The sequence below is a fragment of the Euleptes europaea genome, chromosome 18 (assembly GCF_029931775.1).
Source record: "Euleptes europaea isolate rEulEur1 chromosome 18, rEulEur1.hap1, whole genome shotgun sequence".
Taxonomy (NCBI): Eukaryota; Metazoa; Chordata; class Lepidosauria; order Squamata; family Sphaerodactylidae; genus Euleptes; species Euleptes europaea.
In genome coordinates, this window is record NC_079329.1 from 24798978 (window position 1) to 24826961 (window position 27984).

General features: G+C 48.8%; 1 protein-coding gene across 1 annotated transcript; it reads left to right on the forward strand.

The window, feature by feature from the left end:
- The first annotated feature begins 728 nt into the window (after positions 1-728).
- Positions 729-23508, forward strand: PHOSPHO1 (phosphoethanolamine/phosphocholine phosphatase 1). The gene is made up of 3 exons (XM_056864621.1): positions 729-863; positions 1493-1567; positions 22747-23508. The coding sequence occupies exons 1-3, from the start codon at positions 729-731 to the stop codon at positions 23506-23508; spliced, it is 972 nt and encodes a 323-aa protein (XP_056720599.1).
- Positions 23509-27984: the final 4476 nt, after the last annotated feature.

The following is a 27984-nucleotide window of genomic DNA, read 5'->3' on the forward strand; positions in this document are numbered from 1 at the left end:
CCGGGCCTTAAAAGCTCGCTTTAAAAATGACAGGAAATGCTTGGCATCCTTGGGACACGTGCCTCTGTGTCCCCATCCTTCGCTTTTCCTTGCGCTTCCCACGGAACCGCGGCCTTGCTCAAAGCACAGCTCAGCCGGGTGATGAGCGCCCCATTAGCATTCCTTGCCTCTGAGCCGGCTTTTCGGAGACTCGCCTCCCATTGGCGAGACGTTTGTGTGTGTGTTAAGTGCCGCCAAGTCGCTTCCGACTCACGGCGACCCTATGAATGAAAGTCCTCCAAAATGTCCTATCTTTGACAGCCTTGTTCAGATCTTGCAAATTGAAGGCTGTGGCTTCCTTTATTGAGTCAATCCATCTCTTGCTGGGTCTGCCTCTTTTCCTGCCGCCCTCCACTTTTCCTAGCATGACTGTCCTTTCCAGTGACTCTTGTCGTCTCACGACATGACCAAAATACGACAGCCTCAGTTTAGTCATTTTAGCTTCTGGGGTCAGTTCAGGCTTGATTTGATCTATAACCCACTGATTTGTTTTTTTGGCAGTCCACGGAATCCGTAACCCTCTCCTCCAACACCACATTTCAAAGGAATCTATTTTCTTCCTATCCGCTTTCTTCACTGTCCAGCTTTCACACCCATACATAGTAATAGGGAATACGATAGGCGAGACGTTTACAATAAGCCTTATCGGGAGAATCTGGCTCCAGGGCACGGGATGGCAAGCCAGGCGGATGGCGTCAGAAGTTCTTCCTCCTCGTCCGGGGCCCTTAAGCTCCGGAGGAGTCCGAGCAGGTGACCCAGTTCGAGCTCAGGCCGCTTCCCGGCTGGCGGCCTTTGATCCGCATCCTCTTGGAGCGATGGCACAGGTGGGTCTGGGCTTCGACTCGGGTTCCCTCCGCTTGCTGCTGCAGCCCGCTGCGAGGCCAGGCATCGCTTGCAAAGCAGCCGGGGCCATCCGCGGGGCAGTTTCACCCAGGCGGGGCAGTTTCCCGGGGCAAACGTCAGGGGTCGCTGCTCCTGTCCTGAAATGCCCCTGGGAAAGGGGAGGTGGGGGGGGGGGGGAGAGCGCGCGCTAATCGATGCTGTTTCTCTGTTGCGGTCTCTCCCCCTTTGATCTGTGTTCGGGAGCCGCTCCTATTGGCCGCCTCGCTTGTGACGTGGGGGGACTGCGGTTGTCCTGTGTTGCAAACGCGCCGGGCTTAGTTTCCGTCTCTTTCCAGAGGATCGGGGGCGGCGGGGGGGTGGGGGGATCGCGGGGGGTCTTCCCTGCAACGGGGGTGGGGAGATGTGGTAGAGGGGGGGGCAGAAGCCGGGTAGGTCTTCGGCCGCGCCCCCTGTCCCCGCCCTTCCTTATAGAAGGGGGGACCTCTCCCTCCTGGTCCCACTGCTGGACTGGGAGGGAGAGCTGCTTCTCTCTCTCTCTCCCCCCCCCCACCCCCAAGCCAAAGAAGAAGAGCCATGCAGTGAGCAAAGTTCAAGTCTGAACCGAAACTAGGCATCTTCTACCCCCCTTCCTCCACCCCCCTCCTCCACCCCTCCTCTTAAACCGGCGTCCGATCCAAGAACGCACGTGAGTCCGCAGCGCTGGGGGTGGGGGGAGAGTTCAGGACTGGCCCAAGGGCAAAGGGGACACCGGAGGAGGCAGGTGGTGGTGAGATGGGGGGGGGAGATGTTAGGAAGGGGTGAAAGCCAAGTGCCTTTGAGTAGCCAGGGAGAAGGGAAGAGGAAGGGAAGGTGGTGGGAGATTGCATGTTCTAGCATAGAAGTTGGAGGGGGGGGGGGAGATTCTGTATGCCTGTTTGGTGCCATAACCAGGAGGGGGAAGGATAGGTCGAAATAGTGAGCTCTGGGTGTCCCAGGGGGGTGGGTGGAGGAATTAGTGTTGGAAGACGAATTTGGGGTGCACGGCTGAGTCCGAACCCGTTGGGAAGGTTGTCCATTTTGCCGCTCAAATAAAGGGCGCAAAACGACATTTAAGACTTCTTTGGCAGTGCAACCTCCCTGGCAGCTGGGGGGGGGGAAGCCTCCAAGGCGAAGGGAGAGTGATGGACAGGGGTGCTGGAAAGGGAGGAAGGCGGTCTGATCCATGATCCTACAGGCTGTTGTTGGGGGGGGAGGGGGTGCATCTGTGCTCAGAATGTCCAAGAAGTGTTTAGGTATGCCTCCAGGAGTTACTCTTTGGTCTTCCAAAGAGTAACTCTTGGAAGGGCTGTAGCTCAGTGGTAGAGCATCTGCTTGTCATGAAGGCTCAATCCCAGGTTCAATCCCCAGCATCTCCAGTTAAAGGGACTAGGCAAGAAGGTGATGGGAAAGACCTCTGCCTGGAGAGCCGCTGCCAGTCTGAGTAGACAATACTGACTTTGATGGACCAAGGGTCTGATTCAGTAGAAGGCAGCTTCATGTGTTCCCTCCCTTGTCCCATTCCGAACGTTTTTAGAAGGCCTGGAATCAGTATTCTCACTGAGGATATCCCCTTCTTTGCTCTGTTCTGTGAGCTCATAAGACTTTCACTCCCCAACCTTTTTTGTTTTGATTTCCATGCAAAACAATTAATTTTGTAGGTTGCATGATCTGTCTTGTCTTGGGGCTTGGACATTTGTCTTGGGGGAGGTGGGAGGAGAAAGAGAAAGGTGGACATCCCCCCCCCACATCCTCCACTTTTTCCTCCTGTTGTATCTGGCAGTGGGTCTTTGGGGGGGGGGGTTCTCCCAGGCAGGTTGGGAGCCACCAAAATGACAAATGAGATACCAGCTGAAGTTGGAAGAAAGAGTGAATTGGGGGGGCACATTGCCTGTAGTCCAATGAGGTACTTAGATTTATAAAGCTCTTTGGGTGTTCTGGGCAAAAGCTCTTGGTGTTGGGGTACCGGGAGCAATAGAAGTATCCGTTGGCCATGGCAGAGCCAGGGACAGTGAGCCAGAGAGGGGAGACTGAATGCAGGCAGTCGCTTAGAGGTTGTGAGGCTGTCTCTGGGGAGGCAGTTCTAGAGATTTGCTCCATTAGTACCAGGCAAGGTTCATTTTGCACATTTTCTACCAGTTGCTGAATTGGGAAGCTTAAATCCCAAACCGATTCCAGGCAAACTGGACTGAAGGAATCCAAGAAGCAGCTGGGTTTAGAGAAGGCTATAAAGAGATTGAACTGAAGGTCTGTGACCCATGCAAGCCCCCCCCCCCCCCGTTTTGGTGCTCTAGACACAGACCTTCAGGGATACTCTTGATGCAGCAAGGCAATGCAATGTGGCAGTGCTTTGGAAACAAGTAGCTGGGAGCAATTGGGTTATGTAAATACTTACACCCCGCTTTTCTCCCCAATGGAGACCCACAGCAGCTTACATCATTCTTCCCTCTTCCAACACGCCTGTCATATAAGGTTAACCAGGGTGGTATAGTGGTTAAAGGTGGTGGCTTGGAGCAGTGGACTTTAATCTGGAGAACCGGGTATGATTCCCCACTCCTCCACATGAGCAGCGGACACTAATCTGGTGAACCGGGCTGGTTTCCCCACTCCTCCACATGAAGCCAGCTGGGTGACCTGGGGCAAGTCACAGCTCTTAGAACTGTCTCAGCCCCACCTACCTCTCAGGGTGTCTGTTGTGGGAAGGTGATTGTAAGTCAGTTTGATTCTCCCTTAAGTGGTAGAGGAAGTTGGCATATAAAAACCAACTCTTCTTCTTCTTCACCTGAGAGAGACTGACAGGCCCCAAGATCACCTACTGAGCTTCCACAGCAGAGTGGGGATTCGAACTTGGGTCTCCCAGATCCTAGTCCAATGTTCTAACCCCACACCAAGTGCATGCGGACTTTCCCCAGTATTAAGAGTGTTCATGCAGCATTTTTTGACTTGTCCACCTAACTGTCCTTCCCCCGCCTTGTCTCCTAAGCTGTGCTGTGTGTGGCGGTTTCTCTTTCAAATATGGGCAGTTGCAACAAAGAGGAAAGAAACCTGGACTCCAGGTGAACTGGAGTTTTCCAGCAGAAGCTTTTACTTCTTTAGATATATAAGGAAGAGGGGCTTGTTCAAGCCAACGAGCTGAGCAGATCTTTGAACCCAATACGTTTCTAGGGCCAATGCTATTTAAATAAATCCCTGGTGGTCTCCTCTGCCCCTCTGCATATGGTAATCTTGTCAGGAACAGTAGCATCAAGATTACTGTGTCACGCTCCCAGAACTGGAGCTGACATCCATATAGAGCCCTGGAGAAATAAGAGAGGAACGGTGGAACCTCAAAGGCTGCATTGGTACTATAGCAACTGTGAGCAGCAGATTGTCTCTTCTGCCATAAATTGGATTCAGATCTCAAGAGCATGGGATTCTCTGATGTGTGTTAAGTGCCGTGAAGTGGCCGTCCTAAGAATTAACGGAGAGCCATCGTTCTATAGTGGTTAAGAGCAGCGGACTCTAATCTGGGGACCCGGGTTCAATTCCCCACTCCTCCACATGAAGCCTGCTGGGTGACCCTGGGCCGGTCACGGTTCTCTCAGAACTCTGTCAGCCCGTGCGGAGGCAGGCAACGGCAAACCGCCTCCGAATTTCTCTTGCCTTGAAAACCCTACTGGGTCGCCATAAATCATCTATGACATGACAACACTTTCCACCTCCAGCATTAATGTCCTCCAAAAGGTCCTATTGTTATCAGCCTTACTCAGGTCTTGCAGACTGAAAGCCATGGCTTCCTTTATTGAATCAATCCAGCTAAATAATGGAAAGTAAGTCAGTGTACTTATTGACTTGTTTTTGCATTGTTCCTGCCTTTGGGCATAGTGCAGAATTCTCCAGGGTACCAAAACTTGGAAATATAAAATAGAGAAAGCTGAAATTATCAGAATGCAATTTGCCAATTGTCATGTGGAACAGGCTTCCTTGGGAGGTGGTAAGCACTCCTTCCCTGGAGGTTTTTAAGCAGACGCTAGATGGCCATCTGTCAACAATTCTGATGCTATGAACTTAGGTAGTTCATGAGAGGGAGGGCATCTTGGCCATCTTCTGGGCATGGAGTAGGGGTCACTGGGTGTGTGGGGGGGTAATTGTTAATTTCCTGCTTTGTGCAGGAGGTTGGACTAGATGACCCTGGTGGTCCTTTCCAACTCTATGATTCTATGTCCTATGCCTGTGTAATGCAACTGTGCAAATACACATAGCCATGGCTTGAAAGCCATCCCCTGGGCTTGGGGGTTGGCTCTGATGCCAGTGTGATGAAGCTATTAACTGGAGGGGAGGGTGAGGTCATAGAATGTTGTCCGAAGTTGTATATTGCTCTTATGAAAAGATATTGGCTCTTACTCAGGAAGCTGGAAACCTGGATTTCTTCACTGCCCCAAATACTTATGGCAGCAAGTTAAACTTGCTGCCATAAGCCCAAAATTACTTCCACTCACACCTTCTCTGCACCCACGCAATTCTAATCACTGGGGTTTCCCCTTCCAGTCTCCCCAATACTTGTATGCTTTGACTCATCTTCCTGATGTCCTGGCTCAACTTAATCAATAGTTTCTCCTCTATTTCCCCATGAAGTTATCCTTGGCATTCCCGTGTTCCTGTCCTCTCCGTCCAGGTAGCAAACTGCCAAACCAAGTTGTGACACTTGGATTCTCTTGGACGGCAGCTGCATAAGAGGGAGAATAATTGAATGCCGTGTTTGAAATAGTGGCTTAGACACCTTCAAATATAGCATCGGCGAGATCCTCCCCAAACAAGCAAGCTGTTTTCTTCTGGACGAAAGGCCTGCCAGTGTAAACACAGGCTTCTCCATACACAGTTCTATTTCATCCTATTTCAATTTCCCTTCTAACTTGTTTGTTTTTCCTTAAGCTCTTTTTTTTTTTTTTTCTGGGTCAGGTGTTTGGGTGTGTGTTTCCCTTCTGGGGGACTCCGCAGATCAGCAGCCTCTGATCAAGTCACGTGTTTTCATCAGTGGAAGGAGGGATTTCAGACTCTGTGCCAGCTTTTTCAAAGAACAATCTACAGCAGAAGCTACATTTGGAAACCAGCTAAATGCATTTTAAAGAAAAAAAGCCCTCTGGGTTGAAATCACTGGATTAAAATGAAGCAACTGCCCCTTCCCGAGCCAGCACAGGCAGCAGTTAAAAATGACTCCTGTTCCCAGCTTAATGGCATCTGATCCTATAGCCCTCGGCCAGCTCTGGGCTCCAATTTCAATGCAGTGGCACATGCCGACTACAGCATGGCCCCGTGGTAGCGTGGTGTAATGGTTAGAGTGCTGGACTAGTATCTGGTACACCCAGGTTTGAGTGCCCTCTCTGCTATGGAAGCTCACTGGGGTGACCTTGAGTCACTTTTTCTCGTCCTCACGTACCTCACAGGGTTGGTGTGAGGGTAAAAACAAAAGAGAGAATATCATAAACAACTTTGGGTCACCACTGGGGAGAAAAGCGAGGAACAAATAAATAAAGGGCTGCCTCTCCACCTACCTTGCAGGGTCAGTGGAAGGATGAATGATCTAGGGGTCGTAAACCACCCTGCGGTGAAGTGCTGTATTAGAACAAGAGATCTTCTGTTTATAGGGCCAGCTTGCAAATTTGCATTACTTCTTACTAGGCTTAGCCTTAAGGTAAAGGTCCCCTGTGCAAGCACCGGGTCATTCCTGACCCATCACATCCCGATGTTAACTGGGCAGACTATGTTTACGGGGTGGTTTGCTGGTGCCTTCCCCAGTCATCTTCCCTTTACCCCCAGCAAGCTGGGTCCTCATTTTACCGACCTCGGAAGGATGGAAAGCTGAGTCTACCTTGAGCCGGCTACGTGAAACCAACATCTGTCGGGATCAAACTCAGGTCAAGAGCAGAGCTCAGACTGCAGTACTGCAGCTAACCACTCTGCGCCACGGGGCTCCTCCTTACTCAGGTAAAAATCTGTGTCTGAGCCATACCCCTTCAGACTTCTGGTAGGCGCTCATATGCGCCATACAAACATTCCCTGCATACAGAATTTTTTATTATAGTCAAGTCACAGCTGACTTTTGGCGACCCCGTAGGGTTTTCAAGGCAAGAGACATTTCAGAGGTGGTTTGCCATTGCCTGCCTCTGCGTCACACCTTTGGTATTCCTGGAGGTCTCCCATCCAAATACTTATCAGGGTTGAGGCTGAGAGTGTGTGACTGGCCCAAGGTCACTCAGCAAGTTTCCATGGCAGAGTGGGGTTTGATAGTTAGAGTGGGGTTTGATCCCAGGTTTCCCAGATCCTAATCCGACACCTTAACTACTACACCACGCTGGTTCTCATACAGAAAATAAACAGGGAGAATTCTAGCAGAGCCTCCTCCCTGAACTGCTGGTTTTCTATATGGAGGGATTTTAAAAACTGGACTACCCCCCGCCATTCCTCTCTCCCCTTGCAGTCTGAAGTGGTTCAACCAGACACATTTATCATTTCTGTAAGAACGTTGGCCAAGTAAAACAGAGTAGATCTTTTCAAAGGAAAGAAAATGGTACAAAAGAGAGAGGCAAATGCTTGGTTCTTCGTGGCTGGATTTGCTGGGGCAGAGGGAGAAGATTTACCTCCTTCCATAAAAGTGGTTTTAAATTGTAGGGCTTTTTTTATATCTGCATAACAGGAGGATTGCATTCATTCCTAAGGTGGGAAAGTCGAGCACTGTGATCGGGGAACCTGTCTGGACGAGATTAGAATCCCCCGTGTCCCGGCGCTAGCGGGTCGATCCGCCCTGCCTTGGAAAGCCTTGAAATACATAACAAGGGCTGGTTTGTTATGGTCCCAAGTGTTAAACTAGTTACTTTACAACATTTATATCCTGCCCATCTGCCCTCACGACGGCCACTGAGGCAGCTAACAAATTAAAATATACATAGTAAAATGACACTTGAAAACCATTTTAAAAAACCCTATAAAAAACACAAATCATTAAAACCAGAGCTAAAGTACAAAGACATTAGAACAATGAAAACATTGTTTTAATTAGAATTGGAGCGTTCTGAGTTCAAATTCCCACTCAGTTATTCAGCTCACTGGCTGTGACCTTAAGGTGAGAGCCAGCGTGGTGTAGCGGTTAAGAGTGGTGGTTTGGAGCGGCGGACGCTAATCTGGTGAACTGGGTTGGTTTCGCCACTCCTACACATGAAGCCCGCTGGGTGACCTTGGGCTAGACACAGTTCTCTTAGCGCTCTCTCAGCTCCACCTACCTCACAGGGTGTCTGTTGTGGGGAGGGGAAGGGAAGGTGATTGTAAGCTGGTTTGATTCTTAAGTGGTAGAGAAAGTCAGCATATAAAAACCAACTCTTCTTCATTCTCTCAGCCTGCCTCACAGGCTTGCTAGAAAAAATGGCATGCATGGTACCTCCTTGCAGGAGGAGTGGGATAAATATGAAATAAATACAAACCCATTCTCCTCTCCAGGGCATACGCACATTGGCCCATAATGAAGTATTATGCCAATAGACAATGAACCACTATTGTCTGTCGAAAGCTAGATATGTCTGAAAGACTGGGGGGGCGGGGGGGAAGGGAATTCAGAATTGCCCGGTTAGATGGATCAGCAGCCTGTATTATCTTTCTGCTGTATTATCTTTCTGCTGTATTATCTTTTGGCTTCTCCTTTTTTGAATTTGTTTTTCAAAGTGTGTGCTGCTGCGGTTTCTCCCCCCCCCTTCCCCCCCCTCCGCTGCCCAACTCTCTTTTTATTTGGGTGTGATGATTGACAAAGATGTACATGACTCAGTGGGGGGGGGGAATACAGAACAGTTCAAGTAATGTTTCGCATGCGCTGGGCCTGCGAGCAAAAGGAATGGCTCACGGAAGGTTAAACGGGGACACGGGGAAATAGGACGGAGAGCCTGGTGGTGTTTTGACTCGATCCTGCCTTCTGAGTTGAGAAAGGGAACTGCCTCACCTCTGATGGGAAGACAATTTCGAAATCTCTAGAGTGCAACACCAAAGGAACTCAAATGGAATTGACGCAAGCAGTGTTTTTTTAAAAAAACCTTCCTTCCTCAAATCATCAGCAGCTTGATGGGGAGAAATTTGGCGGGGGGGGGGGGTTTCACCCCAGTGAAGACCCACAAATACAATTTAGATACAGAAACAGAAGCAAACAATTCTCCACATCTTGGGCAAGTCTGAGATCAGTTTCTCCGACTCTCTACCAGCTAAGAGCCCTTTTGCTTCTGCTCTTTGGCTCGTGCTCCCCAGCCAGGCTAAAAAAACTGCAAATGGAACAAAAACCCAGTCCAGATCTCATGCCGCTGGCAAAACAATGCTCCTCACCTCCCTCCCTTGCTGGATGAAGCTGTTATTGTGCTGCAATTCCTCTCTGTCCTGGATGACCTTAATCTCAGCTGAGAAGTTATTTGTCCCCTACAGCTGCCAGACAGGAAGAAGTGCATACACGGGAGACCCGGGTTCAAATGCCCCATCTGTCTCCTGCTTGATGTGTGACCTTGGGTGCCTCTCACACGCCACCTTGGTTCTTGCATCTGTAAAGTGGGGTTAATTTACTTATTTACTTCCCTGAGGATTGAACCTGGGACTTTCTGCATGCAAAGCAGATGCTCCGCAACTGCACAGCTGCTATTCCCCAAAAGAAAAGCAGTTCACGTGCGTTAGTGTTTGAGCAGGAGCAACGATCACCATAGGGACAGATAAAGCGGCAATGCAAGTTTGAAGCAGTCATGGCCACAAGATTTCAGACTAGCTAGTTGTGAAATCCTGACCTGGATAGCCCCAGGCTAGCCTAATCTTGTCAGATCTCAGAAGCTAAGTAGGGTCGGCCCTGGTTAGAATTTGGACGGGTGACCTCCAAGGACTGCTAGGGTCATGACGCGGAGGCAGGCAATGGCAAACCACCTCTGAACATCTCTTGCCTTGAAAACCCTACAGGGTCGCCCTAAGTCGGCTGCGACTTAATGGCACACACACAGAGAGTTGTGAAATGTGTGCCTTATTTGCAGGCTGCATTTCCCAGAAAAGAAAGCATTGTGCCTTGACAGAAGACAGTGTGCCTTTTATCCTCCTGGGCACAGAGTTAGGGCATAGGACATCCGTGTGGAATGGGGCTATATTGGAGAAGGGTAGGATGGACTCCCCCTTTGCAGAAGTTTAGGGAAAGTGACAAGTCTAATCTGTTTGCTCAGTTTTTTAATGGAGTTCAAGTTTTGACTGCTGTCATTCGGCTTGCTATGTTTGATTTTGCTGTCTGGTGGTTTCTGTATATGTGGGTTTGCTGAATTGATTGCAAGCCACCTAGAGCCCAGTTTCTTGGAAGGGGATATGCATATTTTAAGGAATTCTGGAGGTGTCTGTCTAGAGTAGCAAAATTACACAGGAGCCTTAACAGCGCATTTCTCAACTGACAGCCACTGTTTGCTGGAACGATCTCACACCTAATCTGGGTGAACTGATTTGTTATTTTTGATCTGGTTTTACACCAGCTTCTCTTTATAGAGAGATGGTGTGCTGTCGTAATTCAAGTGTCAGACTAGGATCTGGGAGACCCAGGTTCGAATCCCACAGAAATTTGCTGGGTGACCTTGGGCCAATCACACAGGCTCACCCTAACCTGTCTCACAGGGTTGTTGTGAGGATAAAATGGAGAAGTGGGAGACACTTTGGGTCCCCACAGGGTAGAAAAGTGTGGTTATAAATGAAGTAAATAAATAAAATAACAATCCCCACTCCCCTTCTGCTGGGCATATAGCTAGACATGATGGATTTGTACTTCAGTACATCTGATAGTAAGAGCCAGTACATCTGATTGTACGAGCCCCGTGGTGCAGAGTGGTAAATTGCAGTCAAAGCTCTGCTTGCGACCTGAGTTCGATCCCGATGAAAGTTGGTTTCAGCTGAAGTCTGATTCAGTCTTCCATCCTTCCGAGGTCGGTAAAATGAGTACCCAGCTTGCTGGGGGTAAAGTGTAGACGACTGGGGAAGGCACTGGCAAACCACTCCGTAAACAAAGTCTGCCTAGGAAACGTTGGGATGTGACATCACCCCATGGGTCAGTAATGACCCGGTGTTTGCACAGGGGACCTTTACCTTTTTGCATCTGATTGAAGTGAGCTCACTATAATGAGATAGGTTTGTAAGTCTTTAAGGACTGTTGTATAATATTTTCAATACATACGCTGTTTTTTTTTAATTTAAAATTCTGTACCGAAGTATGTGAGCGACATGATTTTTGCATACAAGTTCTTGTTCTACTCAGAAGGGCGCTGAAAATCTGCCTTCTGAGCACTGGGAATCCTGTTCAGAATTCCCACACACACATCAATTAAACCCACCACTGCCTGAACGTTTTCATGCCTGTTTGTGCAGCCATGAGGGCTAGCAACATTTTTGCTTTAAACCAAATCTTAGGATGCAGACTTCCAAACCCAGAACCAAGCTGATAGTATAATTTAAAAAAAAGAAAAAAGAAAAAAAAGAATACATCTCGCTCTGAGCTGACGCCTTTCCCAGCTCTGCAATACCCAACTCTGATTTTCAAAATTCAGGGTCCTTGAACCCTCCCACACAGTGCACGTGGTTTGGGATTCCACCTTTGAGGTGCTAATGAAATTGAAATGAGGAAGTAATGCTGAATGTACATCCTGGTTGCATTTAAACCAAATTGAGGCCTGGGCTGAGGCCAGGTATCTAATCATTTTCCCAGAAACAGAATGACTCGAGGTGCATCCTGCATGTGCCCTGTTGGCTTGAGCGGCTAATTGTTCTGAAGCTTATGGGAGCAGGAAGGCAGCAGCCGTCTTGCTGTGCAATCTGGACAATCTAGGCTTAATGGCCGGGGTGAGTGGCCCCACACCCTGACCAACCACATTAAGACTGGGGCATTGGCGGCATGCCGAAGATGCAATGGTATTCCAGGCTTAATTGCTATGCTCCTTTGTGTGGTTCAATGAGGTCATAACTCTGGCTCCCCTTCTTCCTCTCACGTGACTTGGGTCACATGCTTGAAGTTCAGCGGGTTCCAGATCTAGGGGAGGGGCTGTGGCTCAGTGGTAGTGCACCTGCTTGGCATGCAGAAGGTCTCAGGTTCAATCCCTGGCATCTCCAGTTAAAGGGCCAAGGCAAGTGAGTGATGTGAAAGACCTATGCCTGAGACCCTGGAGAGCCACTGCCGGTCTGAGTAGACAACATTGACTTTGATGGACCAAGGGTCTGAGTCAATATAAGGCAGCTTCATGTGTTCAACCTCCAGGTAGTAGCTGGAGATCTCCTGCTATTACAACGGATCTCCAGCCGATAGAGATCAGTCCACCTGGAGATAATGGCTGCTTTGGCAATTGGACTCTATGGCATTAAAGTCCCTCCCCTCCCCAAACCCCACCCTCTCCAGGCTCTGCCCCCAAAACCTCCCGCCAGTGGCGAAGAGGGACCTGGCAACCCTTCCCAGATTTGAAAAGGTTAAGTAACACTGCACTGTGGGAACAGTGAGGACCTGGCTCAGGTTTAGGGTTGCCAGCTCTGGGTTGGGAAATACCTGGAGATTTGGGGGGTGGAGCCTGAGGAGGGGAGGGGCTTCAATGGGGTATGATGCCATAGAGTCCCCTTTCCAAAGCGGCCATTTTCTCCAGGGGAACCGATCTCTGTCGCCTGGAGATCAGTTGTAATAGCAGGAGCTCTCCAGCCACCACCTGGAGGTTGGCAAACCTACTTGGGATGCCACCCAAGAGAACGGTTTGAGGAGGATCTTAAATGGTGGGGTCAATGCTATGGGAAGAGATGACCCTTCAAGTATCCTGGCCCCATCTCAAACTTGTGCCGCCATTTAATTTCTCCTTTACAGGTGAATGGACGCTATTTACTTACATCAGGGAAAGGAGACTTCTCCATTTATTTTTATTTTGTTGTCATAGTGGAGGGCGCCCAAAAGCAGGTACGGCTTGTTTAATTTCTAACACCCAACAATGTACCTTAACAGAGCCAAAGGCGTTTACTTCATTAGCCTTAGCTGTATAGATAAAATTTAGAGATGATTCCCTTACAGTAATATCAGTTTATTCACCACCTGTTGAAGATGAGTAATTGAGTAATTGGAGGAAGCTAAGGGATTTCGCTGAAAGATTAGTAACATCCTATCCCAGAGCTAAGTTGTTAGTTGCTGGTGATTTCAACACTACAATTGGACCCAACAATGAACAATTATTGACAGCCAGAGGGAAGAATGGGTCTGAACTGGAAGAGATGAGATATTTTTTGGCTATGACAGGGAGTCTCTGGATATGACGATAAATGCAGCAGGGCTGAGTTTGTTGGATTTTGTTGTAAAAGAAAGACTGGCGATATTGATATTTTCGATTTTCTATCGCACTTTTCTCCCTGATCAAGACCCAGAAGGGTTTTTCACATCATTCTTCCCTCTTCTACCTTACCCTCACAACAACAACCTTGCAAGGTAGGTTAGGCTGAGTAGTTTCTGGCCTTATGGATGCAGCCCGGGTGAGCATACAGCACAGAGCCCTCCTTCCGAGTGAAAAGGTGCCTATTATGCTGTCTTTTTGCAATTGCCCGAGACAGAAGGATGCTAAAATAAGCAGGGGGAAGGCTGGCTTGGCCAAGACGTTTCCATCAATCTGTGGCAGAGGTGGCTGAACCGGGAATCTGGAGCTCCCTCTGTCTGTCTTTCCCCATCTGCCAGAGTACACAGGGTGTGGGGATAATTGACCCCTTCTTTCAATCCCACCCTTGTTTCATAGGAAGGTAATTGATGGACGTCGGCAGGCTGGCTGCGGGTTAGGCTGACCCTGAAAATCTGGCCGACTCAGGTCGTCCCCGAAAATAAAATGCTAAAAAAAAAGTCAGTGCCACGTATTGCTGGGTTTAACGGGCAGCGGGTGGCATTGCTGACTCGACACATCCCACGGGTTGTGCGCGCCGCTTGCCAAGCTAGGGGCAGCCTAGGACAGAGAACATCCTGTGAAACGGAAAACACCCGTCCTGGCCTCAGAACTTTGCCATCTGCTGGAGCGAAGAAGCGCCTGCTCTGCCGCAGCTCTGGGTTTTCAGGCAGCAGTTGTTTCCCTGGCTTGGAGTGGAGGGAAGGCAGATGAAAAGCCACCAGGCTCACAAGTTTCAGCCTCTGCTCTCTGCACACGCAGGCTTGCAGCTTTGGGGGACGCCTGGATCGCTTCAGTCTTCCTCCGGGCTGGGGATGGACACCTTTGCTTTCCAATTTGACTCTCGCTTCCGTTGCTCTGTGCATTATCCAGATGTGACCAAGTGTCTCTGCAAAAGTGGGGGAGGGGGCGACTAGGGTTGCCAACTGCCAGGTGGCGAAGGAGAAAAAAAGACACCTCTGTACTATTATCAGGAGGATGAGAAAACCAGCACAGGAGCAATGCTGATAACAATGCCAATATATTATAGCTACATATACACTTTACAGTATGTGGTAATGAAACGTTCAGTACAACAGAGGATGTACAAAATTCCACAATTAATTTGAAATATAAATCCTATCAGGTAAGTATCAAATAAGTCCTTTGAAATAACTATCTTGGTCTTTTCTCAAAACAAATGCTGCAAGATGAACAGTCGAGAATACGATGGTTTCGGAGCACAAAGCTCAGTTCTTCATTACCACATACTGTAAAGTGTATATGTAGCTATAATATATTGGCATTGTTATCAGCATTGCTCCTGTACTGGTTTTCTCAACTGCCAGGTAGTAGCAGGAGATCTGCTAATTCAACTGATCTCCAGCCGATAGAGATCAGATCACCTGCAGAAAAATGGCTGCTTTGGCAATTGGACTCTATGGCATTGAAGTCCCTCCCGTCCCCAAACCCCACCCTCCTCAGGCTCTGCCCCCAAAATCTCCCACCAGTGGAGAAGAGGGACCTGGCAACCCTAGGGGGGACATGTGAACCTTGTTGGGATTTTCACCCCCTTAGAACTGCAGGGTGCTCAAGGGCACATAACACGCAGTAGCACATCTTCTGGTTTGTGTGCTGCTATAAATAGGGTTGCCAGGTCCCTCTTTGCCACCGGCAGGAGGTTTTTTTTGGGGGGGGGAGCCTGAGGAGGGTGGGGTTTGGGGGAGGGGAGGGACTTCAATGCCACAGAGTCCAATTGCCAAAGCAGCCATTTTCTCCAGGGGAACTGGTCTCTTAACAACTGGGGGTCAGTTGTAATAGTGGGAGATCTCCAGCTAGTACCTGGAGGTTGTAGAAAAGACAGTAGAGACTCAATGCAGCTAACTTATCGAACTAAGTGCAACAAAGACAATACAAGTGATTACATATAAAATACAATTATATACAAAAATTGGTCCAATTAACAAACAACGGTGCTTATAGCATAATAGCGATCTCCAAAGGAAGATGAAGGCAAAAGAGTCCAAATAGAAGACGGTGGTTAATAACCTAACGTCTATGATGGCAAGCGTAGCAGCTCCAAAGGTGCTCTATGGCAAAGTCGAAGAAACAAGGAGGAAACTCTAGTATCTGGAGGTTGGCAACCCTAGCTATGAACCAAGTTGCACTGGGAGCCTTTTTTTTACCTTTGTAAAACTAATATTATTCCTTTAGTGTAAGGAACTCCATTCTAAACAGGATAGAGAAGATGTAGGTTTTTAACCTAGTCTAACTAGCGAGGATGGATGGAGATGCAGGAGGCACGTCCTGCCCTCATGGTGCCAAGAGGGAGAAGAAGTGTAGAGGTGTTAATGCAGAAGGAAGCAAAATTCCCTGAGAGGAGCAGTCTACACATCAAAGGGAAAGCCAACAGAGCAGCAGAAGGGAAAGTATGTTCCGTGTCCTGACCTACCTATCTCTCTGACTCTCTTATAGTCCCCCTCTGAAGTCTGGACTTAAGAGACAGTGCAAAGTCCTTCACTTCCAACGAATGTCACCAAGCTTGAATTCCTACCCTAGGGTTGTCAGGCTCCGGGTGGTGGCTGGAGATCTCCCACTGTTACAAATGATCTCCAGGCGACAGACATCAGCTCACCTGGAGAAAACGGCCACTTTGGGAGGTGGACCCAATGGCATTAGACCCCATTGAAGTCCTTCCACAAACTCTGCCCTTCTCAGGCCCCACCCCAATATCCCAGTATTTCCCCACCCAGAGCTGGCAACCCTATCCTACCCCTATCCTGCCGCTCCACTGAGCAAAGTCTGTTTAAATATTTATATCCCACTTTCCCTTTTGGCTCATGTTTGAAGCCTTCCTCCAACTTAAATGGCTCTTCTGTTAGAAGAAGAGCCACTTAAGGTGGAAGAAGGATTCTCAGGCAGGAGGGAGGCTATTGGGAGGATGGGTGGATCTACCCCACTGCATGTGTGTGTATTTAAAATCCAGTTTAGTTTATCACTTGTCGGCCTGTCCTCCAGGGCTCAAAGCAAATTTCTTCTTCCCTCAGTAGGAGGATCCATACCAAAGGAACCTACAATTCCAGTACGAAACCACATCTTAGGTAGAGCTTTCTATTCCCTTAAAAATCAGTCCAGGCCACCTATTAGGTGCCTTAAGCAAGGAAAATGTGGTAGTCAGTTGTATCCAAATTAAAATCCAAGAACAACAGCCAGTGAGGTGCAGCGACATAAAGGTGTTGGACTAGGGACTGGAAGACCCAGGTTCAAATCCTTACTATGCCAGGGAAACTTGCCAGGTGATTTTGAGGCAGTCGCACACTCTCTCAGCCCAGTCTACCTCACAGGGCTGTTGTGAAGGAAAAAATTGAGAAGGGGAGACTGTTGTACGCCCCCTTGGGTCCCCACTAGGGAGAAAAGGGGGGTATAAATGAAGTAAGCCATGAGCTTTGTTCAGATCAACCAAAATGACCCTAAACTACAAGGTTTCGAGTTCTCCAGAACTCTTCATGAGGTTGGATGTTCAAAGGGGGGGGGGTAAAGGTGTTTCAAGCCCTGATCTTTAAAGCCCTTTTATACACCTCCAAAGTAATTGCTGAGTGGTACCCAAAAACTCTTTGAAGTCCTGCAAATAGCAGTGGCTTTGTACAGGATTGATCCTGTAGGGGAGAGGAAGAGCCATAGAGTGACGTCGGTGTGTTTGACATGGAAACATGATTTTTTTTTGTGTGCGCACTGTCTCGAATTCTCCCAAGTCCACCCAGCAAGTGGGCAGGTTCCTTTCCCTGCAGGTGCTAGCTAGAAAGCGTGCTGGTTATGTGCTCTGAGTGAAGAACTTTGTGTGCATCTCCATCTTATTTGAGATGCTAAGCTGTTCTGAAAGCACATACGCCGGGTTTATTTGCCAAATATTCCTGTGCCTCTTTAAAACACATCTCTGGGAAGTCGGTTTTCTGCCAGTTTGCAGCAAAAATCAGCCGTGCGTAGCAATGACCGGCTGCCTTCCGTACCACCGCTAACCCAAATTCTACCTCCATCTCACAAAAGGGAGGGGCTGTGGCTCAGTGGTAGAGCATCCGCTTGGCATGCAGAAGGTCCTAGGTTCAATCCCCGCCATCTCCAGTTAAAGGGACTAGGCAGGTAGGTGATGTGAAAGACCTCTGCCTGAGACCCTGGAGAGCCGCTGCCTGTCTGAGTAGACAATACTGACTTTGATGGACCAAGGGTGTCTGGTTCAGTATAAGGCAGCTGCATGTGTTCAAGCTTTGCCACTCTTTCAGAATTGGCTTTCACGTTTGTTTGCTTTTAACATAAGGCAATTAATGAATGCTTAAGGGCTCTTGTGGTTGTTTGTGAGGGTAAAAATGGAAGAGGAGAGAATTGTGCTGTTGGGACTTCATGGGGGAGAAAGCGTAGTACACATATCTAAATAAATGTGTCTGTGTTTGCTTAAAATTTGTGTTGGCCAACCATTCTCTTGCCCCAGAACTCTGCTTTCTCTTTCTGACCACAAGAGGTCAGCAGAACATAGGAAGAAATTTTCCATCTTACTCTAGAGTCATTTGCACAGATATCACATTTTTGTTACCAAATCAGCAATTGTGCATGTGGGTTCCTCTAATTCTAGCTGCTGAGTTTGGTTTGAGGCTGTGTGTTTTAGACTTCTGTGGCATTCCAGCTCCTGTTGAATGCGGCCCTCGGGATTTTTTCAATCTGTGCCTTGACAACTGAGTGCCAATCTCGGATCACAATTAGAGTACTGTGTTCAGATATGAGAGACCCGGGTGCAAATCCCCACATTGCCACGGGATCTTGCTGGCATAACTTGAGCCAGTCTCACGTTTTCAGCCTAACCTACCTCCCAAGGTTGTCGTGAGGATGAAATGGAGAACGTTGTAAGCCACTTTGGGTCCCTATTGGGGAGGAAAGTGAGGTACAAATGGAGTAAATTAAAAAAAAAAACACCAGAGTGGCCAATGACAGTAGTTCTGTGTCTGCCTGTCATGCCTGTGTCTTGCCCTTCCTCTTAGGAGGCTAGGGTGCTCTTCTTCCCTTACTTTATTCTCACAAACAACCCTGCGAGGTACGTTAGGCTGAGGCAGAGAGGGACTGACCCCAAGTCACCCACTCTGTATAGGGATCTGAATTCTGAGCTTTCTGGATGTTTTACGTTCATAAATGGAAGATTGTGACATATCCTAACATGGGAGAAAGGGTGGGAATGATGGAACGATGACTGTGAGCGGGGATGAGAGAGGGAGTACCCTGAAGGAAGGATATCTCTGAGGAGAACGTTCTCAGCAGCAAGGGTTTGAACATGGAGAGAGTGGTTTGTTCTCATCTCCAATCCTTATATTGAATTTAAATAAGTCCCTTCCCTTCTCTTTAGCTAGGGCTTGCCAAGTCCCAAGTGGCTGTGGCTCTGTGGTAGAGCTTCTGTTTTGCACGCCAAAGGTCCCAGGTTCAATCCCTGGCTCTTCCAGTTCCAAAGGATCAGGTGATAAGAAAGACCTCTAGCCAAGATCCGGGAGATCTGCGGGCAGTCAAAGTAGACTGCATTGTGCTACGTCAGTGGTTCCCGAACCTTTCGGCCCACCGCGTCCTTGGTTCCACAAGCTCAACCCCTATCCTATAAAAAGCATTATTCAAAATAGGGGCTTGCATGACTCACTAAAGAAGGTAATAACAATAAAACTTCAAAACAGTAGCAATTAATTGCACATCTGTTCAAAATCAAATTAAAACTTTTTTAGCCAAAATTTATTCAACAAAACTGATGAACTTGATCCAGCACTACCAGCTCTTCAAAGTCTGGGGGGAAATTCTGATAGTTTCCATCAAATTTGCCACATGGTGCCATAGCTTGATCGACTGTAAATTAGTGAACAACACAATTGAAGGAGGGGGCCACCTCTGGCGTTCCCCTGTTGGCGTCTTGCCTCTTAGTGCCCCCCTAGGTAATCCCCCGCCCCCCCGGGGGTGGTACTGCCAACTTTGGGAACCACTGTGCTAGATGGACCTGTGGTCTGACTTGGTATAAGGCAGTGGTTCCCAAAGTGGACAGTACCATCCCCTGGTGGGGAGTGGGATCACTTAGGGGGGCACTAAGAGGCAAGAGGGCAGCAGGGGGCGCCAGAGGTGGGCCCCTTAAACTGTGTTGTTCACTAATTTACAGTAGATCAAGCTATGGCACCATGCTGGCAAATTTGGTGGAAACTATCAGAATTTTCCCCCAGACTTTGAAGAGCTGGTACTGCTGGATCAAGTTCATCAGTTTTGCTGAATAAATTTCAACTAAAAAGTTTTAATTTGCTTTTGAATAGATGTGTAATTAATGGTTACTGTTTTGAAATTTTATTGTCTTCTTTAGTGCGTCATGCAAACCCCTATTTTGGATAATGCCTTTTATAGGATAGGGTAGCGGGCGCTGGGGTTGAGTTTGTGGAACCAAGGGGGCGGTGGCCCGAAAAGTTTGGGAACCACTGGTATAAGGCAATTTCATACATTGTCTCCGAAACTATTTCATCAGAATTTCACACCGATGGAGATGGAACTCCTGGAAGATCCTCCAGACTGTGAACATACGGGGATTCTCTTGGGAACCCTACCTTTGATCTACTCCACTGCTCATGAGATTTGTTGAAGTAGGAAACAAAAATGAAATGTTACGTGGAAGCGCCGCAGGGCCAAGGCAGCTCTTGGGCCAGCGGCACAGATGGCAAAAGCCAGCAGCCATTCCCAGGCGTTTGGGAGGAACGTTAGGTGTGTTTGTTTTTTCTAGTGTCGGAAAGAGCCTTGAAAGGGCAGACCAGGCTCAGCAAAGTTTTGTCCATTCAAAAAAAAAAATGACGACTTATGGTTTGTTTGGCAGCCAAGAGACCTTATGCAGAGAGAGGGTGTCGCTCACGGGCCAGTGTACCGTGGTAGCCAGTAAAGCATTGATTGAAGATGAAAAGGTGCTTCGAAGGCGTCGGGCTGCGGTGCCTTTCCAAGGTGAGCACACTTCTCGGCGCACCGGGCTGTTGCAAAGCGGGATGTCCAAATCAGAGGCTCCGGCCACCCTCTCTGGGGTCCAGATGGGCTCCAACATACAGCTTCATAAGTTAAAGCCCCAACTGCCTCGTGTCCAGCTGTTTGCTTCCTTAGTTACTTTGCTTCTGCCAGCCCACATCTTGGCTACACCTCTCTCTCTGTCTTTGTCGGTCGGCTTTCCTCATTTCTGATTGGTGGGCTGAATGTATATTAAGGTCACATCGCAAAACGGCAAAGGTATGTCAAACGGTTAAGAGGTGAGGGAAACCAGGCAGTCTGGTTGGGGCTCAAAAGCTCTGTCCCTCCAACACTGAGTAGGTTTTGCTGACACTGTAAATAACTCTGCAATAGGGTTGCCAACCTCCAGGTACTAGATGGAGATCTCCTGCTATTACAACTGATCTCCACCCGATAGAGATCAGTTCACCTGGAGAAAATGGCTGCTTTGGCAATTGGACTCTATGGCATTGAAGTCCCTCCCCTCCCCAAACCCCGCCATCCTCAGGCCCCGCCCCTAAAAAAACCACCCACCGGTTGCCAAGAGGGACCTGGCAACCCTACTCTGTAATCATGAGGACTACAACCCTTTTTTCCCCTTAAGCTGACAGGTGAATATTTTAGGAAGCCGAATTCCAACCAGGCTTCTTATGCAGATGATTGCTTGGGATTTTAAAAGTAATAATGATCCATGTGATGTTATAGTCTCTCTCTCACACACACACACAACATATTCGATGTGTTCTGAAGTTCTTCCGTCTCCCGTCGTTGCCCTTTTGGGTCACTGACATGGAAGTTTCAAGGCCGGTAATGGTCTTGTTCGCAAAGGAGCATGACCCAGCTTACGAAAAATGCAAAGCCTGATCTCTCTTACTGGTGGCTAAGCTTCTTATGGTCAGGGTTGAAGATATATGAGGAAAAGATTAAGATCCCAGCAAAGCCTGAAGGATGCGCAAAGGGGCTGTCAGGCAGCGTCAGCGTTTCCAAATCGTTCGCTCGCGTTGCCGCAGACCCAGATTTACTCCCTCCTCAGATCTTTAGGCTTTTGTCACACTGGGGTTTCCCATAAGCACATTTGGAAGGCAAGGCATCGATATTCCGGGGCACCTGGCAGCCAAAGGCAGCAGGATTGAAAACATTGTGTGACTGCAGCCGCCCTGGGAAGAGCAAGATTTGTTACCTCCGGAGTCCCCAATCTTTTTGAGCCTGCGGGCGCATTTGGACTTCTGATGTGGCAGGGTGGGCACAACTACAAAATGGCTGCTGCAGGAGGCGGAGCCAACCACAAAATGATGGTTTCAACTTAACTTCAGTAACACAGTAGGAACATAAAAAAGGCCAGGCTGGATCAGACCAAGGTCCATCAAGTCTAGCAGTCTGTTCACACAGTGGCCCACCAGGTGTCTCTAGGAAGCCCCCAAACAAGACGACTGCAGCAGCATTGTCCTGCCTGTGTTCCACAGCACCTAAGATAATAGGTATGGTCCTCTCATCCTGGAGAGAATAGGTATGCATCATGACTAGTATTTATTTTAACTAGTAGCTATAAATACCCCTCGCCTCCATGAACATGCCCATTCCCCTCTTGAAGCCTTCCTTGTGCTTTTGCTGTGTAGATCCTTTTGCTGGGGTGGCAGCTGCTGCGAAAGCAACATTTTAAAAAAACCTGCACAGCCAATCAGAAGCCTTGCCTGACCCCACCCACTTCCTAAAAACACTTGGCGGGCACCAGAAAAGGTGTTGGCGGGTGCCACGGTGCCAGTGGATACCACATTGGGGACCCCTGGGTTACATCTCTCCAGTATCAATATGAATTGTTAAAACCTCACTTGCTAGTTTTTATGGATGCAAAGGTAGAAATGGCATCTATCCTGCTTCACCAGCCCGGGGCGGTGGGGGTGGCTGGGACAGCTGTGATCTGAAATGGGAACATGCAGTGAGGGGGGGGGGATGCCCCAGCTCGCCACCATGCCCTTCTCCGTGGGCTGTAACATCTATTCCCATGCACTAGTAACAGGACCGGATTAAAACAAACAAATTAAGAATTTAAACAAAATGATTGTTCGGTGGCAGAGCACAGGCTTTGCATACAGAAGGGTGCAGGTTCAGTCTCTGATGTCACCAGTTTAAAAGATCTCAGCAGGCACTGGAAAAGCAATTTCTCGGTCGGAGACCTGGAGAGCCACCGCTTATATATGGCAGTGATCTAGACGGAACAAGGGTCTGACTCGATAACGGCAGCTCCTTATGTTCTTGTATATCGAGAGATAACAATATGTTTCAATATGTTTCTTAGCGTGCGTTACTGTCTTTCCCCCCCTGTTTCACTGTCGAGACCAACCTCCTTGTCTCTCTTGTCCTGGGAGTGGGGAGGCATTATGAATATCAGCAGTGGGTGCGTTGCTTGTCTTAATGGGTCTTGTGTCTGTTGTTGATGCAGGATGGGAACACTGTGGCTACGCAGCCCCCCAAACACCTGCTCATCTTTGACTTCGATGAGACGATCATCAATGAGAACAGCGACGACTCTGTCCTCCGGGCCCTTCCTGGAAAGCAGCTTCCAGAGTCGATCCGTCAAACCTACCGTGAGGGTTTCTACAACGAGTACATGCAGAGAGTTTTGAAGTACATGGGCGACCAAGGTGTGAAGATGGCGGACTTCAAAGCCGTCTACGAAAACATCCCCCTCTCTCCTGGCATGCGCGACCTCTTCCAGTTCCTTTCCAAACAGCAGGACCACTTTGAGATCATCCTCATGTCCGACGCCAACATGTTCGGGATTGAATGTGCCTTGAAGGCCGCCGGCGCCTACTCCCTCTTCCGCAAAATCTTCAGCAACCCGTCCAGCTTTGACAAAAGGGGCTACTTCACCTTAGGCCCTTATCACTCGCACAACTGCCCGAGATGCCCATCTAACATGTGCAAGCGCAAGATCCTGACAGAGTACCTGGCCGAGAGGGCTCAAGAGGGAACCAGGTTTGAGAGGGTCTTCTACGTTGGCGATGGAGCCAATGACTTCTGCCCATCTGTGGCTATGAAGTCCACTGATGTGGCGTTCCCGAGAAGAGGTTACCCAATGCACCGGCTGATCCTGGAGATGGAGAAGAGTCAACCTGGGAAATACCAGGCTGCAGTAGTCCCCTGGGACTCAGCTCTAGAAGTCTGTAGCTGTCTCCAAGAAGCCCTCAAGAAGAAATATTGAGGAGAGAGGACCTGGTGGTGGAAGAAGCAACCAAGCAGCTCTTAAACCACCCTATAAGCAGCATACCTCTCTTGTGCTTGGTGTCGACGCTGGGTTTTCTCCCTCTTGTCACTCAAAGCCTTTGTCTCTGGATCTTCCCTTCCTTTGGTCTTGGGATGAGGGTTCTCTATGCAGTTAGGAAATCCATTCAAAGAAGGGTGGGTGGATGATTGGCCATTTAGCTTTTTATTCATCTTTTGAAAACGTTTTGCTTCCGAGTTCCCTAAACTCATTCTCTCTCGAGCACATTCTCAGAAGCATTTGGGAACCGGGGGGGGGGGACATTTCTGTTGCCCCCAAAACACTTAAGCCAGGCAGGTGTTAAAATTAGTAACTTCCTCCCTCCCCCCCTTTTGCATTTGCAGGCCTTCTCTATCCAGTGGGAGAACAGAATCTTTTATTATTGCTCTGAATAGGAGAAAGGCTCGAACCTCTGGAGAAGAAAAACATGGCCCGCTTTAGCACAGATGCTCAGGGCTGGGCCCGGTCACCTGTTCAGTCTGAATGCTAATTCTTTGCCACTTGTAGGGCACAGCTTGTTGAGTAGATAGAATCATGGAGTTGGAAGGGACCACCAGGGTCATCTAGTCCAACCCCCTGCACAATGCAGGAAATTAAAAACTACCTCCCCCCCCCACACCCCCAGTGACCAGAAGATGGCCAAGGTGCCCTCCCCCTCATCATCTGCCTAAGGTCACAGAATCAGCATTGCTGACAGATGGCCATCTGGCCTCTGCTTAAAAGCCTCCAGGGAAGGAGAGCGCACCACCTCCCGAGGAAGCCTGTTCCACTGAGGAACCGCTCTGTTAGAAAATTTTTCCTAATGTCTAGACGGAAACTCCTTTGATTTAATTTCAACCCGTTGGTTTCAACCCAACCTTCTTGGGCCACAGAAAACAACTTGGCACCCTCCTGTATATATGACAGCCCTTCAAGTACTTGAAGATGGTCATCATATCCCCTCTCAGTCTTCTCCTCTTCAGGCTAAGCATACCCAGCTCCTTCAACCTTTCCTCATAGGACTTGGTCTCCAGACCCCTCACCATCTTTGTTGCCCTCCACTGGACACGTTCCAGCTTGTCTACATCTTTCTTAAATTGTGGTGCCCAAAACTGAACTCTAGGTGAACCGCCCAAGCCAACTCGGCTGGAAGAGAAAGTGCTTCTGCCGCAGTTTGTGGGTGGGAACTGCTCCCTTCCCAGCACAATCTTGCAGGGTGTGTTGCTGCTGCTCAGGAAAAAAAAAACTGACCCAAATACTTGGGGTGGGGGGGTGGCATTAGTAGGGGAAGGTCCATAGACTAGAAGGGTACAATCTGAGATGGAGGGGGTGGCTGAGGAGAAGCAGCCAGCTAAGAAAGGAAGCCACCTAGCAGTAGCCATGGGGAGACCCAAGTGCTACCCCACTTCTGTTAAAGGTGCATCCAAATTCCTAGGGAGGTGGTGAGCTCTCCTTCCCTGGAGGTTTTTAAGCAGAGGCTAAATGGCCATCTGTCGGCAATGCTGATTCTATAACCTTAGGCAGATCATGAGAGGGAGGGTATCTTGGCCATCTTCTGAGCATGGAGCAGGGGTCACTGGGTGTGTGTGTGGGGGAGTTAGTTCCTTGCATTGTGCAGGGCTTGGACTAGATGACCCTGGTGGTCCCTTCCAACTCTACGATTCTATGATTCATGGAAATTACAACGCTGACATCATTGCTTTCCTGGTCCTGATCTTCCCTCACTTCCCACTCGATGGACTTCCAGCCATTGCAAACTTTCTGTTTGGTGTGTAGTATGTGTGCCCCCATGCCCTCCTCAGTAGATTAGAGGGGGAAGCCTGGAGGCAAGGGACTTTGGGCTCAATCAGATAATGTATTTCAGTCTATCTTCAAGATACAAATTTGCCGCCTCGATTTGCCTTCCATGGAAGGGTGAAAGGGTTTAACCATTCAACTTCCACTCTCCCCCCACCCCACCCCACCATGCTCTGCTATTAGCATTTTAAGAGAGAAAAGGAGTTTTCTCCTTTAAAATGCCAATAGCAGGACAGGGTGGTTTTGAATACCAAAGGCGAGCGGAGGTTAAAGGGTTAAACCCTCTCCTTTCCTGCATGGCTTTGAGGCACATTGAGGCTGTGCTAAGGTTGCCATTTACATTGCATAGTTAGAGGGAGGTGTGTGATCATCCTCTCACCCTTTCTACGCCCAGGAGCATGATGTAGTTGGGATTGCTTGAGGAAATCATTACCAAAGTATCTGCACTAACCAGGGATCATGATGCAAATTCATCACTTTAAAATAAAACAGATGGGGGGCGGGAGAACAGTGCAATCTTATATTGGTTTTGTATCAGCTTAGCTGCTAAATAGCACCTCTCCACCATGAATCCTGGAAAATGTAGTTTAGTGAACTACTGAACTTTTTCTCAGAGTTTACCCCCTTCTAAGCCAGTTGGCTCCAATGGACTTGGAAGGGTGTGATTCACCTTAGGACGGCCACTGCAAGGATGGCGATAGGGGAAGGAGGGGAGGGAGGGAACACAAGTCGGGAAACGGACTTTAATCCAGAGCAGTTGTGGAGAAACTTCTGTCTCCCTTAAAGAAACACAACCTCTCAATACCAACGCATGTGCCAATCTTTACCACGGGAAGGGGATGGCTCTCAGGATACGATACAGCTTTCGCCAACATCTCCTTGCCCGGTTATCGACTGAGCCTGGTGTACCCCTTGCAGCAAAATAAAGTGGTAGAGTCAGGGCAGGGGAAGAGGCAAAATGAGCTGTACGTTTTCAGAGCCCAGTAGGGTTGCCAGCTCCAGGCTGGGAAATACCTGGAGATTTTGGAGGCAGAGCCTGAGGAGGGCGGGGTTTGGGGAAAGGAGGGACTTCCATGCCATAGAGTCCAGTTGCCAAAGCGGCCATTTTCTCCAGGTGAACTGATCTCTGTCGCCTGGAGATCAGTTGTAATAGTGAGAGATCAGTTGTAATAGTGAGAGATCACCTGGAGGCTGGCAACCCTAGACCTGAGGCAGGCCCCTTTTTAAAAAGAATATCAGGGCGAGAGTTTCTAGCCCTTCCCCTTTTGCATGCTATGCTAGTTTTTCCATTTCCTGGGAATGCAAACGTGAGCCCACTTATACAATGTAATCCTTCCTGTCCAGCCTGCAGTGGGTACAGTCCCTGCCAAAGCACTCTGCAGCCAAGTTACCCACTTTGCTTTTGCAGATAGGGTTGCCAGGTCCCTCTTCACCACTGGTGAGAGGTTTTGGGGGCAGAGCCTGAGAGGGCGGGTTTGAGGAGGGGAGGGGCTTCAATGCCATGGAGTCCAATTGCCAAAACAGCCATTTTCTTCAGGTGAACTGATCTCTATCGGCTGGATATCAGTTGTAATAGCAGGAGATCTCCAGCTAGTACCTGGAGGTTGGCAACCCTGTTTGCAGACCAGGCCTTGCATGTACATAGAGTTGCCAACTTCCAGGTGCCTAATATGTTAGGTGCTGTGGAACACAGGCAGGATAATGCTGCTGCAGTCTTGTTTGCGGGCTTCCTAGAGGCACCTGACTGCTGGACTTGATGGACCTTGGTCTGCTCCAGCATGGCTTTTCTTATGTTCTTAGGTGGCCCCAGGAGATCTCCTGCTATTACAAATGATCTCCAGACTGCAGAGCTCAGTTGCCCTGGAGAAAATGACTGCTTCAGAGGGTGGACAATATGGAATTATGCCCTGCTGAAGTCCCTCTCCTCCCCTCCCCAAACCCCGCCTTTCCCCAGGCTCCACCCCCAAAACTCCAGGTATTTCCCAGTCCAGAGCTGACAACCCTACTCACGGTGCTCAAAGAAAGGAGGGTGGGTAATCCATTGTGCCTGCCACGCTCGTTTCTTGCTGCCAGGTTCAAATTTTTTACTTTTACTTCCTCCTTTCCATCTGGGTGTCTTTGCCTAAAGACTGTTGCTCCTTCCACAGTGGCATAACCAGGCCTTGCATCTGCCTTGGTCCTTTGGTAAGAGACGTGACCATCCACACCTGCACCGTCCTCTGCTTCCTTTTCAATGTCCCCTTTATTGGTTCCCGTTCCTCTTTCCTTTGCCTGTCCAATCCCGTTGGAACTTAAGCCATGGAAATTTCTTTTGTAAGCAAACAAAAAAAATATCTAGCAAATAATTTCGGTTTTGTTGGTGTCGTGTTGTTAGCAAAATTTGAAATGCAGTCCCTTCCACTTCACGCTCCTTGAAGCAAGTAGGGAAGTTTTTTTCCCCTCCTTCCCAATCTACGTAGCTAAGGTTTAGGAAAAGCAGAAGGCGGTTGTCTGAAGAGGAGCTCTGTATACGTAACCCCAGAACTAATTACTTTGAGGTTGGATGTGGCTCAGGTGTAGAGCATCTGCTTTACACACATGAGGTCCCAGGTTCAATCCCCAACATCTCTAATAAAAAGGATTAGGTAATAGGTGATGCGA